Here is a 16,874-nt window from a genome sequence, read left to right as displayed (position 1 = left end):
GCAGTTCCTGGGGGTGGAGAGCCAGGGAGGAGGGACCAGGGCAACTGCTTTGCTGAGAAAACTGCAGGAGAGGCCCCTGGCTCCTGGTGTCCTATGACATCTCCTGCCTCTCCTGGCGGGGAAGGCTGGGGTAGCAGGGTCGGGACGGGGCTGCCCTAGGTGGGCTCGCTCTGACCCCTGTTTGCCAAGGCAGCCGACTGGAAATGGCGTCTTCCATCCCACCTTGGTATCCGCCACCCGTGGGAGACTCTCTAAGCTGCCCTCGGCCAAGCCGTGAGAACAGACGGGACCTTCAGGGCTATCCCTTGAGTGGGTTAAAATTGATTTTCATGGCCATCCACAGAAATGGGGTGACCAACTGTCCCATTTTCCCAGGTCTGAGGGGTTTCCTGGGACACAGAACTTTCAGCGTTATTAGGTTATTAAGGATGAAATGTCCAATTTCCTTAGGTACAAAGTTTGACAGCTGTTATCTCTAACATTTCACTTTGACACTTCCTGTTTATGTTTATTGTGAAGGTACATCCTCATTCTCTCAAATGCACAGTTTGGCTTGTGATTATCTTTCAAATTTTTTCTTAGAGCAATTTTTGTGAAACCATGGATAAGTAAAAAGTCTGTGTTTTTCGAACGTGAGTTCCATCGTGGAACCGATGCAGTGCAGATAGCTTGAAATGTCAACAAAGCGTTTGGGAAGGATGTGGCTAATGAACAAACTGTGCATCAGTGGTTTGAGAAGTTCCATTCTGGTGATTTTAATATTGAAAATGAGCCACGTGGGTGACCTGAGACCAAGGTGGATAATGAGCTGAAAGCTGTAGAGGAAGCGAATCCATCTCAACCTATGCGTGAATTAGCAGCAAGGTTTGACGTGACTATTCCAACAATATTTGACCATTTGAAACAAATGGGCAAGGTAAAGAAGCTGGATAGATGGGTTTCACGTGGATTAAACGAGCATCAGAAGAGCAATCATCTCGAAGCTTGCCTTTCTTTGCTGTCGTGACATAAAGGCAAAACATTTCTACACCATATTGTTATGTGTGATGAAAAATGGATTCTTTTTGACAATCTCAAGCATCCGGCACAATGGTTGGGTAAAGATGAAGTGCCAAAAACACAGTCCAAAACTGAATATTCATCAAAAAAATCTAATGGTGTCTGGTTGGTGGTCCAGCGCCGGGTCAATTGATTACAGCAATGTCTACTGCAACCAGTTGGATGAAATGATGAGGATGCTTGCAATTAAGCAGCTGAGATTGGTCACTAGAGACAGGCCAATCCTCTTGCAAAACAAAGCTCAACCACATGTTGCACAAACAACACTGCTCAAACTACAGAATCTGGACTTGGAAACTCTCTGTCATCCACCATATTCACCAGACCTTGCACCAACTGACTACCACTTCTTGCAAGGAAAAATATTCAATTCCCAACAAGCTGTGGAAAACGCTATTTGCAATTTCATTGCCAATTGCTCTCCAGGCTTCTTCGCTGCTGGCATAAACAAGCTACCATTAAGGTGAAAAAGCCGTGTCGATAGTTTAGGCTCACACTTGACTAATTGTACTGTTTCTTGCTTGAGATATAATAAACGAAACTTTTGATTTGAAGTCAGACATTTCATATTTAATGACCTAATAAAACCAGGAAAGTCCTGGGCAAACTGGAATGGCTGGTCACCCTACACAGCAGTCGAGAGGACTGAGGGGTCCTGCCAGAGAGCTGGGCCTGCTTGGTGTGCCAGGGGAGCTACGCCAAACCTCCTGGCCCAAGGGTGGCAGGAGGCAACCCCTCCTGTATCACTGGTACGCCAGCCCCGTGGCATGACACTGAATGCAGGGGCCGGGGGAGCCTGGAAGGATCAGGCAGTCTGACCCCCCCCCACTTGCCCCCTGCGGAGCTCCCTCCCTTCTGGGCTCCCCTGCCCATTAATCTCAGCTGCTGCGCCTTTCTGTGCTTGGCAAAGATTAGTTTGGGCCTCTCCCCATCCTGCCCTGATCCTCCCAGGAGGGCCAGTTCAGAATCAGAGGCCCCCAGGTGTCCTCCATGGGGCCTGAACTTCCTGCAGCCCACCTGGTCTGGACCGGCCCTCCAAGGGAGGGGAAAGGCCGGAAGCAGGAGAGGGTTCCCGAGAGTATGCTCTGGGCCCCGCCCTTCTCTGTGCCCGTGTGTTCCTGTCTGCAGGCCCTGGAGTCGCTGTGGCTGGCTGAACCCACTGAGTGCGTGAGCTCTGAGGTAGGGTCAGGACGGAGCAGGGAGCTCCAGGGGAGGAGAGAAGGGGAGGACAGGGGGGCACTGGCCTAGCAGCACAGGCAGGTGGGCATGCCCCGGAAACATGAGCTCTAGCTGCTGCCCTCCCGTGGGTGCGACCCGGCTGGGAGCCGAGTGAGTGCAAAGCCAAGAGGAAGGAGGGAGGAAGGGAGCCATCCGGACTGTGGGAGGACCTCGGAGCAGGCAGGGCCTCTGGGAGAAAGACGCTGTTGTCCCCTGAGTACCTGCCCTCTCCGAGAGGAAAGCTCCAGGTGGCACCCAGCCTGAGTCTGCGGGGTCCTGGGAGCTGAGAACGCCTCCCCGGGTGCGGATGGGGGAGGAGCAGGGGAGTTAGGAAATGTACCTGCTGCCTCTGGGTGGTTTGGCTGGGGAGGGGTCGCTCGCTCCAGTGGTCTCTAGTCCCAAGGGGAGTCAGCCCTGGCCCAGGCCTCAGCACTGCCCATGGAGAGGGGAAAACATACCAAAGAAAAGCTGGTTACAGATGAACCCCACACCCTGCCCTCCCAACCCTGTCCCCCACCCCGCTGCACCCGGGAGTCTGCACACAGCCAGAGGGCTGGAACCCCCTTCCTCTGGGACAGTTCAGAGCTACAAGACAGGGTGGAAGGTCGAGGCTGGTGGCTGTGGAGGTCTCTTCCTCGGTCTGTCCGTTTGTCCGTGGGCGGAGCCATCAGACCTTGGCCTCCAGCATCTCCAGGAAGAGTTTGTGCATGGGCACCTTGCCCTGCAGTTTGACGCTGTAGAAGTGTTGCACGGCCTTGGCGGCCGTCTGCCGCAGCAGGGGCAGCGTCAGCAGCAGCTTGCCCGTCCTCCGCGGCTCCTCATGGCGCTGGCTCAGCTCGTAGTCCTGCAGCGCCTCGTGCAGCAGGTCCTGCAGCTTCTGGACGGCCTCCAGGTCCTCGATGTACATGGAATCTGTGGGCACAAGGGTGAGCATTAGTGGGCCTGGCCAGGGGTCCTGGGGGCAGGCAGGCAGGGCTGCCACCTAAACCACTCCCTTTGCAGAGAGTTGAACTGAGGCTCAGAGAGGTTAAGCTGCCAGGCTGAGGTCACAGAGGCTTAGGCCTGTATCTGTGCAGAGCATTTCTCTGGAGGCACCAAGAGGTGGCAGCAGAGACCCCTGTCAGGTGCCCTGGAAGTGCCAGGTGGACCCTGGAGCCGGACTGATGGAGTTGGAATCCCGTGTCCCTGGCTTACTAGCTGTGTGACTTTAGGCAAGTTATGGAACCTCTCTGGGCCTCATGTTCCTCATTCGTGACATGGGGAAGTGGCCACACCTACCTCCAGGGGTTAAAGGAGCTAATACAGGTCAAGGGTTTAGAACAGTGCTTGTCACAAGTAAGTGCCTGGGAAGTGGCGTCACCCCCACCACTGCCGCCCTCATCACTGCTGTTACTGTGACTGCTGCCAGGCACCAGCTCCTCGGGTGTTCAGTGTGATCACCAGCCTCACACAATTCTGGGACAGAACACAGAATACGGACGCAGATAAAGGGACGGAGCTCGGTGTCGGCGTGCCCTGTGGTGGGGGCATGAGGCTCGGTGGTGGAGGGGCCGTTGGGAGTTCTCTAAAATCTTGAGGAAGGCTTTGAATTTAGGCCATGAATTGGGGGTGCCAATGAAATTTACCTACACCCAGCAGGGAGGCGCCTGCTGACAGCTGGGTTACAACTGGGTCCAGCTCAACTGTAAAATAGGAATGCATTCTCACAGGGCAGTGTGAGGTCAAATGAAACAGCACGTTGCCAGGCACTTAGTAAGCACCCAATAAATGCCAGCTGTTGTTAGCATTATTGTGAGGACTCAGGTGGGCAGGCAGCAAGTGCCCTTGCAGGGCGGGGCCGTTACTGCCCCATACTCAAATCTCCTCCACATTTTTCTGCTCCCTGATACCAAGGCAGTGAGGATTCCTTCATTGCCAGCTGGGCGATGAAGCACGGCTCCATCCCTACACTCTCAGCCATGCAGAGTGTGCACCCAAAATGTGGCTGGGCCCTGGCTGCCAGCTCCCTCTCTCCACCCCTCCCACCCTCCCCAAGGAGGCCAAAATTGGCAGCTGCCTTTGACCAAAAATGAAATAAAATAACATTGCAAGATTAATTTCTTTGCAATCCATCAGCAGGTCTGTATCGATGGCATTGATAAACTGTTAATTACAAAATCAATGGCTATGAATTTTTTCTGCTGTCAGGGAGCTGCTGGGATGGCTGGGATGAAGGGTGACCGGTGGCTAGCAGGCTCCCAAGGGGCTGTGGTTTGGGGCCACATGCTGCCTCCGACGTGTTTTGCTCTTCTGCCTAGTGTCAGGCCCCTGAGCCCCACTGGACCCACACCTGAGTCCTCCCGTCCACTCAACCTCAGCGATGGCACCTGGTGCCCTTGGGGCTGCCCCTAGGACTGCCTTGATGATGTCGTGGCCCGTGTCTCTCCCTCAGCCAACACACTCTCTGGCATGCCTGGGTGATTTTCTTCCCTCGAGGCTGGGGCGGGACACTCCCCACACCCCTCCTGGCTGTCCGAACCGACCCCATTGCAACCCAGTCCCTTTGCAGCCCTTGAGCTTCTGGTCTGACCCCAGATCGCTGTTTTAACCTTAGCCCCACACTGGCCTATTCTTTCCCCGTTTCCTGTTCTGAGCTGATTGCTCCACTACAAAAGCTTCCTCTCCCTCTTCCTGTCCTCCTGAATCAACCCTCCCTTTGAGACCTGGCTCAGATTCCACCTCCCCAGCTCAGAACAACTGACTTTTCCTGGAGCCCTTTTACACAATGCCCCCTTATGCCAGGGATCACTGGCTCGATTTCTGGTCAAGTTCATGTTTTATCTCTCCTGGGGACAGGGGCTACATCCAGCCAGCTCCTCTTCCCCCGGCTGCGCACTACACCTGGCAGAGCCGAACAGGAATGCAGTGAGCTGGGAGGGCTGTGCGCCAAGCCCCGTGCTTGGTGCCTTACGTGCAGGGTTGCAGACTTTTCTTCACAATCAGCTGCTATTCCCCCTATTTCACAGATGAGGAAACTGAGGCTCAGAGAGGTTAGGTTGCTTGACACCCAGCGAGTGGGTAGCAGAGGCAGAATTTGAACGCAGGTCTGCCCGACCCTGAAGTACGTGCCCAAAACGCGTGCTGCTCAAAGCGTGCTGCACAGACGGGCTCCCGTCTGCCCTGTGGTTGCAGCTGGTCTGTGACGAGAAGCTGAGAGTAAACGTTTATAGCAATTTGGCAGGATAATTTTTATTTATGTCTCTTGTATCTAATAATTTAAAAATGGGGCTTGTGTTTTTGCACATACGGTTTTCTATTTCATTTTTCTAATAATTCATTTTTCTTGTATTTTACAAAATGGTCAGTCCATGATGGATTGAACATTTTAAAACATTTAAAAACTGGCCCTTCATCACAGGTCTTGGGAAGCACAGCTGCAGTTACGCAGTTACTCTGGGGGGTGGGAGGGACTGGCCGCCAGCGTCCTGAGTACCTGCCAGCAAGCCCGGGGCCTGGGGCTGCCCCTTCTCCCCCACTGGCCCACCAGGGCCCGAGGCTCCCTGAAATAGGCTATGTGTGGTCTCTCTTGGGGGTCAGTTAGCGCCTCGAGCATCACAAACTTCTCCTTCTCCACCTTGAGCTTCTCATACCGGCCCATAGGTTGCCGGATGGCCTGCCAGATGCCACTGGGGGAAGAAGTCTGGATTCCTGGAACCTTGTCCCATGTGACAAAGTGAGTACTCAGGCAAAGGTTGATGCCAATAGAAGTTCCTGATGGGTTCATGTCACCAAACCATTGTGGGTCCTCAGGCGCAGTATGTGTATATATGTGTGTGCATGCATGCATACGCATGTGCATGCATGTGTGGGTGTGTACCTGTGTGCACATGCGTGTGTGAGGGTGTGTGTATGTGCGCCTGTGAGATCAGGGAGGGGCAGGTGATAGCTGGTGCAGTCCTACATTGAGAGGTAAGGGCGGGGTAGGCAGACGAATGAGCGGCCTCCTACCTCTTCACTCGCTTCTCCCAACACAGGCAAGCTTGAGCTGTGTGTCTGCTATGAATTAGTCAGGAGAGCCCAGAAGTGAGGATTTGACCTGCCAGGCTCGGCCAGCTTTCCTGCACCTGGCTTTGTGCACCCTCGTTCCTCAGCCCATTGGAACCCCCAGGCCCTCTGCAGAGGCTGGTTCAGATGCTGCCCTCTGCACACGAGAAGTGCAGGGCGGTGAAACTGTTCTGTATGATATGTTGTGATAGAGACATGTCATTATGCATTTGTCAAAATCCATAAAGAACAATGCAACACAGCGACTGAACCCTAATGGAAACGATGGACTTTAGTTAATAACAATGTATCAATATTGGCTCACTAATTAGAACAAATTACCACACTAATGCAAGACGGTAATAATAGGGGAACCTGTGCTGGGGATGGGGGGATAAGGCAGGGGTGGGAATATGGAACTCCATGTGCTGTCTGCTCAGCTGTTTTGTGCATCTAAAGCTATTCTTAAAAAAAAAACAGCGTTAGGCCGGGCGCGGTGGCTCACGCCTGTAATCCTAGCACTCTGGGAGGCCGAGGCGGGTGGATTGCTCAAGGTCAGGAGTTCGAGACCAGCCTGAGCGAGACCCCGTCTCTACTAAAAATAGAAAGACATTATATGGACAACTAAAAATCTATATAAAAAAAAAAATTAGCCGGGCATAGTGGCGCATGCCTGTAGTCCCAGCTACTCGGGAGGCTGAGACAGGAGGATCGCTTGAGCCCAGGAGTTTGAGGTTGCTGTGAGCTAAGCTGACGCCACGGCACTCACTCTAGCCTGGGCAACAAAGTGAGACTCTGTCTCAACAAAAAAAAAACAAAAAAAAAACAGCGTTAGCATTCTCCAACCAAGACTACATTACAACCTTGGAATTTAAGGTATAAATGATCTTTAAAGAAGTATGTGACATTTTAATTGTTAGTTTGCATTCATTTATTATTAACAAAAAGGATTTGAACTAAAAATGAAGTCAGGTTGTGCAGGAGCAGAGCCTGAGACAGGGTTAGGTACAGGGGTGTACGGAGCGCGTGGGTTCAGGAGAAAGCAAGTGGGGAGGCAGGAAGGAGCTGGCACGGCAAGGACCAGGCCTGGCTTCAGCCGGATGCCCTCTGCGGGTCCACCATTGGCTGAGGCTGCCAAGGGAGGGGGCACATAACGCTCCAGGCAAGGCAAGGGGTGAGTCTGGGGAAGGGGGCAGCTGTGAGCTGTTAGTGGCTGGGGGATGGGCGCACTGACTGGGTAAAGTGACCTGCTAAAGGTGGGGGGTCTCAACAGCATCCCCGGCAGTCACCATGAAGCCATGTGTTAGGGTGACCAACCGTCCCAGTTTTCCAGGGACGGAGGGGTTTCCTGGGGCATGAGATTTTGAGTAGGAGCAGGACAGCAGCCAGCAAACCAGCTGGTTATCCTGCGTGTACTGTCTCCATCTGAGAGCCAGCTCTGCCTCTTCCACATTTTGTTTCCTCTAACATTAATAATAATGATAATTAATATTTATTGAACATTGTCTCTAGGCCAGGCACTGGGCTAAGCGTTTTATCTTTGGTTGATCTTTAACACTCGCATAAGAGGTACTGGGTGTATCCCCGTTGAACACACAAGGACACTGAGTTGCCCGAGGTCGAGCCACCAGTAAGTGTCAGAGCTAGAATTTGCACTTGGGTCCATCTGACCTAGACCTGAGCAATGAACTGTGCCACACCTTGCTGTACAGTAGAATTACGTGTGTAATTCCTGACCAATGCTCTCTTTAGGGCAGAGACCCTGTGTTTCTCTTCCTCCTGCCTCCCCCCCCCGCCCCCGCACCCGGCACAGTACCCCGCACAGCGTGGAGGCTCTCCAAGTGTGGGCATCCATGACGTTCCCGTTCACTCACCGGCATTACTCGATGCCCAGCCCCTCTCCCCAGATAACATGGCCAGAAGTTGGTGGATGCTGAAGAAAGGGAGCGAGTCCTCCTTTTTACCGCCAGACTAAACCACTTAGTTGGGAAGGTTTTATTTCCTCATACTTGGGCAATTTGATTGAAAGACTCCAGGAGCGAGTGTAAGCTCAGGTTGATTTTGGAATCAGACAACCTTGGTTTGAATTCTAACTCTTGATAATTTTTAACTGTGTGACCCTACACATTTTTTTTCACCTTTCCATGCCTGTTTCCACATCTGTAAAATGTGGTTATGACAAGAACTTTGTCCATAGGACTGTTTGTAAGAAGTAAATAAATTCAGGGCTAATTTAAGTTGAGCACTTATGTGCCAGGTATGTTGTGAGCATAATATAATCCCACATTAATAAATCCCAACAGTCTGTGCAGTAGGGACTGTTTACTGTCCCCCCTTTGACTGATGAAGAAACCGAGCACAGAGTGGAGCAACTTGCCCAGGTGGTAGAAGCAGGATTTGACCCTTGGCAAACTGTGGACACCGAATCTGTGTCCTTAACCAGCTTGGCTGGTCTGGACGTCAAAGGCTTAGGGAACACTCAACCAATGCTAACCTTCATCACCGCCTTTATTCTTTTCTTTCTTTTTTTCCTTCTTTCTTTGTTGGGTTTTTTTTTTTTTTTTTAAAACAGAGTCTCACTCTCTTGCCCGGGCTAGAGTGCTGTGGCGTCAGCCTAGCTTACAGCAACCTCAAACTCCTGGGCTCGAGCAATCCTCCTGCCTCAGCCTCCCGAGTAGCTGGGACTACAGGCATGCGCCACCATGCCCGGCTAATTTTTTCTATATATATGTTTTTAGTTGTCCATATAATTTCTTTCTATTTTTAGTAGAGACGGGTCTCGCTCTTGCTCAGGCTGGTCTTGAACTCCTGAGCTCAAACGATCCACCTGCCTCGGCCTCCCAGAGTGCTAGAATTACAGGCGTGAGCCACCTCGCCCGGCCTTTCTTTCTTTCTTTTTTGTTTTTTTGAGACAGGGTCTCGCTTTGTTGCTGGGGTGCCAGTGCAGTGATGCGATCATAGCTCACTGCAACCTCAAACTCCTGGGCTCCAGTGATCCTCCCCACTCAGCCTCCCAAAGTGCTGGGATTACAGGTGTGAGCCACTGCATCCGGCCCATCACCATCTTTTTAACTCCAGGCCACCCCTTGCTCAATCTTTAGTGACAAGAAGCTTCATCGCCTTCCCGTCATCTCCACCCATTGCAGCCGGCTCTGCCCACCAGGCTGCCAGGCTCACACAGACCCTGTGAAGCTCCCCCTCCAGGGCCCAGAGCCGCCCTTACCGGAGTTGGCGAGGGCCAGGGCCTTGAGTGTCACAAACTCTTCCTTCTCCACCTTGAGCTTCTTGTACCTGCGCACCAGCTGCAGGATGGCCCGGTAGAGCTCCAGCAGCCCTGCGAGGCGGGAGTGCTCCTCGTCCATGATGTAGTCCTCCGCGTACACCAGCTTGTCGTCGTAGGGCAGCGAGCGGTACACGATGCCCAGGATGAGGATCTCCATCCAGGCGCTCTGCAGTAGGCTCATCTGGTCCCCCAGGGAGAGGTTCGAGAAGCCTGTGGGGAGAGGGGGCCCAGAGAGCAGCAGCCAGTCAGGAGGGTGGACGGGGACCTCCCTGGGGCTTGCTGGAGGGTGCAGGGGTGGTGGTGGCTGTGGCCCTGGTATCCCCAGATTCTGCCTGGGGCAGGGGGCTGGGGGCGCCTCCTTGGGTGGCTGATAGACTCATTGTCCTCCCCTCGGGGAATGAGTCAGACTTGGAATTCATGGAAAAGACATAATAAGAGCTCGGTCAGTGTTGACAGTTGTTATTATCATTAGTTTTATGGTATTTTTCAAATGTCTGTAGGGGCTTTTTGGTTAATCACATGCATTGGGAGTTTAAGAGTTACTGAATTCACAGTAGAGTCAGGAGGCGGCAGTATAGGGTCTCTTCCACTCCGGGGTTTCCAGGACCCACCCTCTGCGCAAGCCAGGGGAGGCTTTGGTGTTTCCACGTGACACCTGATCCTCCACACAGTCTCAGCTGTGCGGAGACCCAGGGGACCAACCAGGAACGAGGACTCAGCTGTTCAAAGCCACGGGGGGGAGGCCCCAGTGACCACCGCCTGGGGCTGCTGAGAGATCAAGCCCTCGCAGGGGTCAGAGCCCCTCTGCCCGGGCCATCGCTGTCCACTTAACGATGACCCAGCAGTCCTGCTCTGGGAGCCTGGAATCACAGGAGCCCCTCCCTGCTAGTGAGAGGCTGACTCCACAGAGAGAGAGGGCTGGGCCTGGAGAAGGCTCCAGAATTGTGCCACTGTCTTGTCCAATGTGCTCCAGAGGTTGCCTGGGTTGAATCCTGGCTCCCCATTTGCTAGCTGTGGGCTGCCCTTGTGAAAGCCTCGCAACTCCCCCAAACCTTCGCTTCCTCATCTGTGAAATGGGTATAATAACAGCAGTGCCTGCTTCAGAGAGCCACTGTGGGGTCTAAATGGGACAATTAGAACAGAACATGCAGAGGATTTGCTGAGCTCTTATTAACGATGAGGTGAAAGTCTCCATCTGCAACATGAGGATAATATACTGGAATTGCATTATATATGCACTTGAATTAGGCAAAGTAAATTATAAGAAAGTGAGAAAGAGAGAGTAAGTATGCAAGTAAACAAGTTAGCTGACCATCAGCGCTCAACATGCCTTAGCGAAGGTGCTGGTGGCGATTGTGGTTGCTGTTACTATTATTATAATAACAATAACTATTGTCTTCACTCTTTTTTTTTTTTTTTTAAGATAGGGTCTCACTCTGTTGCCCAGGCTGGAGTGCAGTGGCGTCATCACAGCTCACAGTAGCCTCAAACCTGATCCTCCTGCCTCAGCCTCCCAAAGTGCTGGGATTATAGGTGTGAGCCACGGTCCCCAGCCCTTGGCATCACTCTTTTCTCTGCTTGGGGCTTGCCTGGAGGGCTGGGTGGTCCTGTGCTTCTGGACTGGCCTATCGCTTTGGGCTTGTGTGGTCTGTCCCACCTGTCATCTGCTGTTCTCTGTCTCTGAGTGCCACTGTCCTTGCCCATCTCCTACCCAGTAGGTGGCTGTTCAACCTTAGGGGGCACTGCTGGGGCTGAAGGCCCCCGCCCGGCAGGCTGCCCTTACCCGTGAGCACTCTCAGGTGAGTCACCTTGGTTCCCAGGCCTGATCTGCACACCCTGGGCCTTGGATGCCCACCCGGCTGCTGGGATCCGTGAGCGATCAACAAAAGAGCGGGAACAATTACACCGACCCACACGGGTGAGCTGTGATTGATGCACCTCCTCGGGGGAGAGGCTGTGACACAGGGGTCAGGTGTGTGTGGTTGTCCAGATCCCCAGTGGGGGAGAGGGTGTGTGGCTGCCGTGGTGGCCCAGGGAGCCAGGAGGTAATAAAAGATAGATAGAAATGGACATCCAATTTCCCTTATCAGGCCTCTGAGTAGGAGAAAGGCCTTGGGCAACATTAATTAACAGATACCAATCAGCCAGCACAGGGGAGTGTGTGTGGGGAGGGGGCTTCTGAAAGCAGACAGACTAGGGGTGGGGGAGAGGGAGGAGAGGGGCAGGGGGGAAATTAATAGACAACTGAATTGGAAGGTGGCAGAGAGGGAGCTGCGGGAAGAGCCAGGCTTCTGAAAATGCAGGAGCAAAGGCCCTGCGAGGCTAATCACGCAGGCGTGGTCATTAGAAGGATGTTACTATCGTGCTTCTGCCCTTGGAGTCATTCGACTAAGATTTACGGAGCACCTACTAAGTGCCAGGCCTGTGCCAGGCCCTGGGGACAGAACAGTGCACTCAAACCAGAACTGCTCCCTGCCTGCAAGAGTTTACGCAGAATGGAGAAGCACAGGCCAGCTGTCACAAGTCAGCACACAGCTAATGCAGGGCTCTGAGACGGCCCGAATGTGGCCCACAGGGGAGGCTTGGGGGCTGAGCTCTGAAGGGGGTGGCGAGGGCACCTCTGACGTAGCTCTAAGCTCCCAGGGCGCACAGACGCTGTGCTGTTCCTCTTCCTACTGCCACTGCAACATCTGCAGCACAGAGGAGAGAACAGACAAATGCCAGGAGCCTTGACTCCCAGGACAAGAATATGTGCCCAGAGCACTTGGTTAGACCCTCTCAGATCTGTGGACCCAGGTTCAGGTTCAGCTGCCCTTGCCTATTGCGCAAGAGTCAGGGAAAGGCCTGCCCCTTGGTGGTGGGAGGGAGGGAGACAGCAACCTAGAAAGTTCCGTGCCACCATCGGAGGATGTCCCTGGGAGGCCGGTTCCCAAGCCCCTCTGCTAGGCTGGTTTGAGCAGTGCACTCAGCTGGACGGCCCGCCCTGCAGCCTTCTGAAAAAGCCCTGGGAATAGCTTTGCAAATCCAAATGGATACTTCAAGGGTTGAACAATGTATATAGGCTGCTTCATTTTGTGCAAGGAAGGGAGGGAAGTGTTTGGTATCTTTTAATATTTGAAATATTTCAAATTTCTTCTAATATTTGAAAAAAGAAATACCAGAAGAAAAAAATGAACAAAAATGGTTACCTCTAGGAGGAAGGAAGGGGAGGGGGCACGGAGGGACGTGAGATTTTGTCTAGTTTGGCTTTTGAACCCTGTCAGTGTTTAAGATGCTCAAAAAATAAAATTAAATCATAAATATAAATAAAGCAAAGGTAAAATAAAAGGCATGCTCCCTTTGACCTAGCAATTCCACTGCTAGGAATTTCTCCTAGAAAGAAAATACACATAAGACACAAAGGTAACTGTAGAAGGGTGATTGTTAGATCACTGTTTGAAATGACCCAAAGCAGAAAACAACCTAAATGTAACTAATGTAATAATGTCGTTATTATATAAATGTAATTTTTAGTTAAATGAATGGCATATTAGAGCTTCTAGAAACAATGAAGTAAAACTCTTTGTTTGGATGTAGAAAGGAACCCAAAGGCATAAGAAGAGCCTAACCCTAAGAACGGAGATGCCAGAGCCAGGTATTGCCAGAGCTGTGACCCTGGACAAGTCCACCTCTCAGTGCCTCAGTTTCCTCATCTGTAAAATTGGAATGATGACAGCAGGTACCACGTGGGGCCGTCCGGATTAAACCAGCTGATGTGCGGATCACTCAGGACCCTGCTCACACACGGTAAGTGCTACTACTTTATATAATTAAATGGAACGAGCAGGTGTAAAGCAGTGTTAGGGTGTGAGCCCATGAGTGGGGTTCACCCCCCACCCCCCCCACACAGTGGTTGTTCATGCCCAGGAAATTCCCAGAAGGAGGCTTAGGATTGAGGACTTGGAACTCTAATTTCCACCCGTCTGTCACATCTGACATCTTTACTAGAGGCACAATTTTTTTTCTTTTAAAACCCAAACAAAGGGGCCCAAGCGCTCTTCACTGTCCGTCGGTAAAGCACCCTCCACTCCCGAGTCTCTGTGCTGGGCTGGGTCTCCTTCTCCATCAGGTATTAATAATTAGCAATTCTGGGACAGAGAGGCCCCTGGGGCTGTGGGGCTGTCCCAGGCGGCACTGCCCCCTCGAGGCTCGGGCCTGCCCACCCACGCTGCGCTGCCCAGCGCCCCTGGCTCTTCCACCAGGAAAATTGCTTTATCTGCACCAACCGATCTAATAACATTCAGGCTCTTCCCAAGCCCCCATCCCCCCAGTGATTTGGCACCACGAGCTCTCAGAATTAAAAAAAAAAAAAAAGGGCACATAATTTGTGGCAAGTGGAGTTCATAATCTGTTAATTTATGATCGTTTCTGTCGACCTGGAGGGCCATTAGCAGAGGTAATAAAGGGAGATGTAATTATAGGATCTGGGGCCACTTCAGACACAGCTGCTGTCACTCGGCAGCTCATATTTCATCGAGCCAGACGGTGGCTACCTGGGAGCAGGGCAGCCGAGGGACCTTCCTGAGGCCTCTGCGATGCCCATGGCGGGCTGGGCGGGGCAGGGTGGCGGGGACTCCCCTCGCAGGCTCCCCACGAGGCTGCCCCAGGAAGGAGGATCCTGGCTCAGAACGTTTGGAGGCTGCAATTCATTAAGTGATGCCCCTTGTTAAAGGCTGCTGGCTCTTCCTCTCATCTCCTCTCCCAGGGAATAAGAGTGGACACCCCAAGGACCTGGATTTGCTCTCTGGGCCACCCAACACCTGGAAAATTCGACTCACGGTAAAAACTTGCATTTGGGGTAGGACAACATCAGACTGACTTGAACACCGGCTGGGATTCCGAGGGAATCAAGCCTTATTCCAAATGGGGTCCTTGGGGCAGAAATTATTCTAATTTTTTGCGTCAGCCACAAGTCCTGGCAGGAGACCTCACACACAGTGAGTGCTCAATGTGTGTGGGCAAAGGCAAGTGTGAAATGCCCTCTGTGTGCCAGGTTATTGGCCAAGGCTGGAAGACACTGAGGCGGGAGATGCAGTCCCCTGTGTTTAAGGACAGTGAGTGGCCTGTGTTTCTCTCTCTAAGGGCTAATCAGCCTGTCTTCAGATGCGTTTTCCATCTAATCTGAGGTGGATTAAGTTGATTAGTTTAAAAATACCAGGCACTTGATGTGTCGTTGCCCTTAATATGAGGTTTACATGAAGTAGCAGGGGACTCCACTAATTAATTTTACCTTAAACACTAGAAGGTCAGCCCCAAATAATTCAGCATGCAGATGTATGCAAAACAGGCAAATTAGCATTTGAGACGGACAACTGAGCCCCCATTTTTATTTTATTTTTTAGCCAAAAAGAATTCACCTCTGAACAAGGAGAAATGACGACGAGAAAGGAGGCTTTTACTACTGTGAGCAGCGACAACTGGGGTAAGCGTCTCTGCCATTTACCGAGTGCCCACTGAGAGCACCACACCCTTCTGGCAATCCCATCGGGGGGCTCTACTGTGATTCCCATTTTACAGACAAGGACATTGAAGTTCAGAAAAATTAAATATCTTACACAAGACCAGTAAGGACAGAGCTGGGATCAGAGCCCAGGCTCCCCGATTCCAAAGTCTATGCCCCCAGCAGCCACCCTGCTCTACTCCTGCCCTCGCGGTTGGGCCCGGATGGGAGGTGGAGCTGGGAGGTGGAAAGGCACAGGAAAAATGGGTGCAGGGGAGACAGGGTCTCCTGGTCCTCTCCACTCCCTCTGAGGTGTTGTAGGGACAGGTGGTGGAAGAAGGAAGCAGTGACCCAGGGGACCGCCAGGCGCCACTCCCGAGCCACTGCTGGGATGCAGGATCTGTTCAACCTAGAGCAGGAGTGTGGGGGTGGGGGCAGGGGTAGCTGTACCCAATTTGGCCCTGGGTTAGTGGAGCAATCCAGGCTGAGGTGTCTTAAGCAGTGGCCTGACCCCACATCTGTGCTGAACCAGCACTGGGCAGATTCAAAAACTACTGAGTGTGTAATCCCCAAAAGGCTGAGCTCCTTAGGAAGGGCGCACCAGCCCAGATCCCTGGAGAGCCCACCCCTGAGTCAGAATGCCCAGGGGCCACCAGAGAGTCCCGACAGAGGGAATCCTAGGCTTCCTACCAGCTGGGTGACAGCCAGCTGCACCCCCTGAGGCATCTGATCTCTCTGTGCACCCCTGTCCACAGGAAGGCCCCTCCTGTACGTTGTACTTACACGGTCTCACACAGGACTTTTTTATTCGCCTTGATCAACACTGGGCCTTGGCGTTTAAAGTCTAGGACACCTTGCATACTGCTTTTGTCTTTCAGAGCCATGACAAACAAACAAAAAAAGGATCTACAGCCCAGAAGCTAACGTGTCCCATGTCACACAGAATTAGAGTCCATGGTAGGTCACTACCAGAGAAGAAAAGGATGTCTCTACTAAGAGCCAAGTTGTTAGAGCCTTACAGGAGTTGAGGCATAAACTGCACAGAGAACACTCCCCAAAATGTGTGTAATGTGGAGTATGGGTGTCAGTGTTTACAAAAATGAAAAATACCATATCAGCTCCCACCATTTACCCAGACCAAGAGAGGCAAAAGCGGGGTGAGTCGCCCTGCAGTGAAGAGATGTCCATATGACCTGAAACACATCGTGCATACATTCTGCACCAGAAATGCCCTTCAAATCACAGAATCCAAATCAAGGCACAGCCCTCCCTCACAGATCAGGCACATGGTAAGTAAGAGTGAGCGTGCGCTGAGGCTAGCCCGGCTTCACACACGAATGCCTCACACCTGTCTTGTTCCACTACTATAACCCCATTTTACAGGGAGGTCAGGTGGCCCACAGACGGTTACTCAGCTAATAAACTGCACACCCAGAATTGGAATCCTGATGCAATTCCCAAAGCCCATGCTCTTAACTGCTCCACTCTTCCTGCCTCGAGAAGGAAGAAAGTCAATCCCTCTTCCGTGTTGTTTTCCAGCATCATCCTAGTAAGTCCTAAAAGAAAACCCTATTCTTTGTTCTTTAAGTGTTTAAGGAACTTGTTCTTTGAATATTACATTGATTGCAGATGCAATCGTAGCCCCACCTAGGATGATAACTGGTCCTGAAGAGCCCCCGGCAGTGCATTAACATCCCTGGGCCTCCTACACACCCGCTTCCCTCCAATCCCACATGGAGAAAGCAGGAGCCCGGAGAAAAAGGGGCTTGGCAGATTCCATGAGGCTCCCAGTGGCCAGACTCCCTGCATCAG

The 16,874-nt window shown here is 52.2% G+C and overlaps 1 protein-coding gene across 3 annotated transcripts in view; it reads right to left on the bottom strand.

Annotated features, from left to right (window-relative positions):
• Window positions 1–2,944: 2,944 nt before the first annotated feature.
• The window catches only part of ESRRB (estrogen related receptor beta), a 102,201-nt gene continuing 88,271 nt past the window's right edge, over window positions 2,945–16,874 (bottom strand). For all 3 annotated transcript variants that reach the window (XM_069465147.1, XM_069465148.1, XM_069465149.1), the window contains 2 exons: window positions 9,524–9,793; window positions 2,945–3,189 (listed from right to left, as the gene is read on the bottom strand). In XM_069465147.1, the coding sequence (XP_069321248.1) occupies window positions 2,945–3,189; window positions 9,524–9,793 (515 nt within the window). The remainder of the gene's footprint in view (window positions 3,190–9,523; window positions 9,794–16,874) is intronic.

The sequence above is a fragment of the Eulemur rufifrons genome, chromosome 2, assembly GCF_041146395.1.
Source record: "Eulemur rufifrons isolate Redbay chromosome 2, OSU_ERuf_1, whole genome shotgun sequence".
Taxonomy (NCBI): Eukaryota; Metazoa; Chordata; class Mammalia; order Primates; family Lemuridae; genus Eulemur; species Eulemur rufifrons.
Note: the sequence above shows the minus strand (reverse complement) of the source record. Positions and strands in the feature narration are given on the sequence as shown.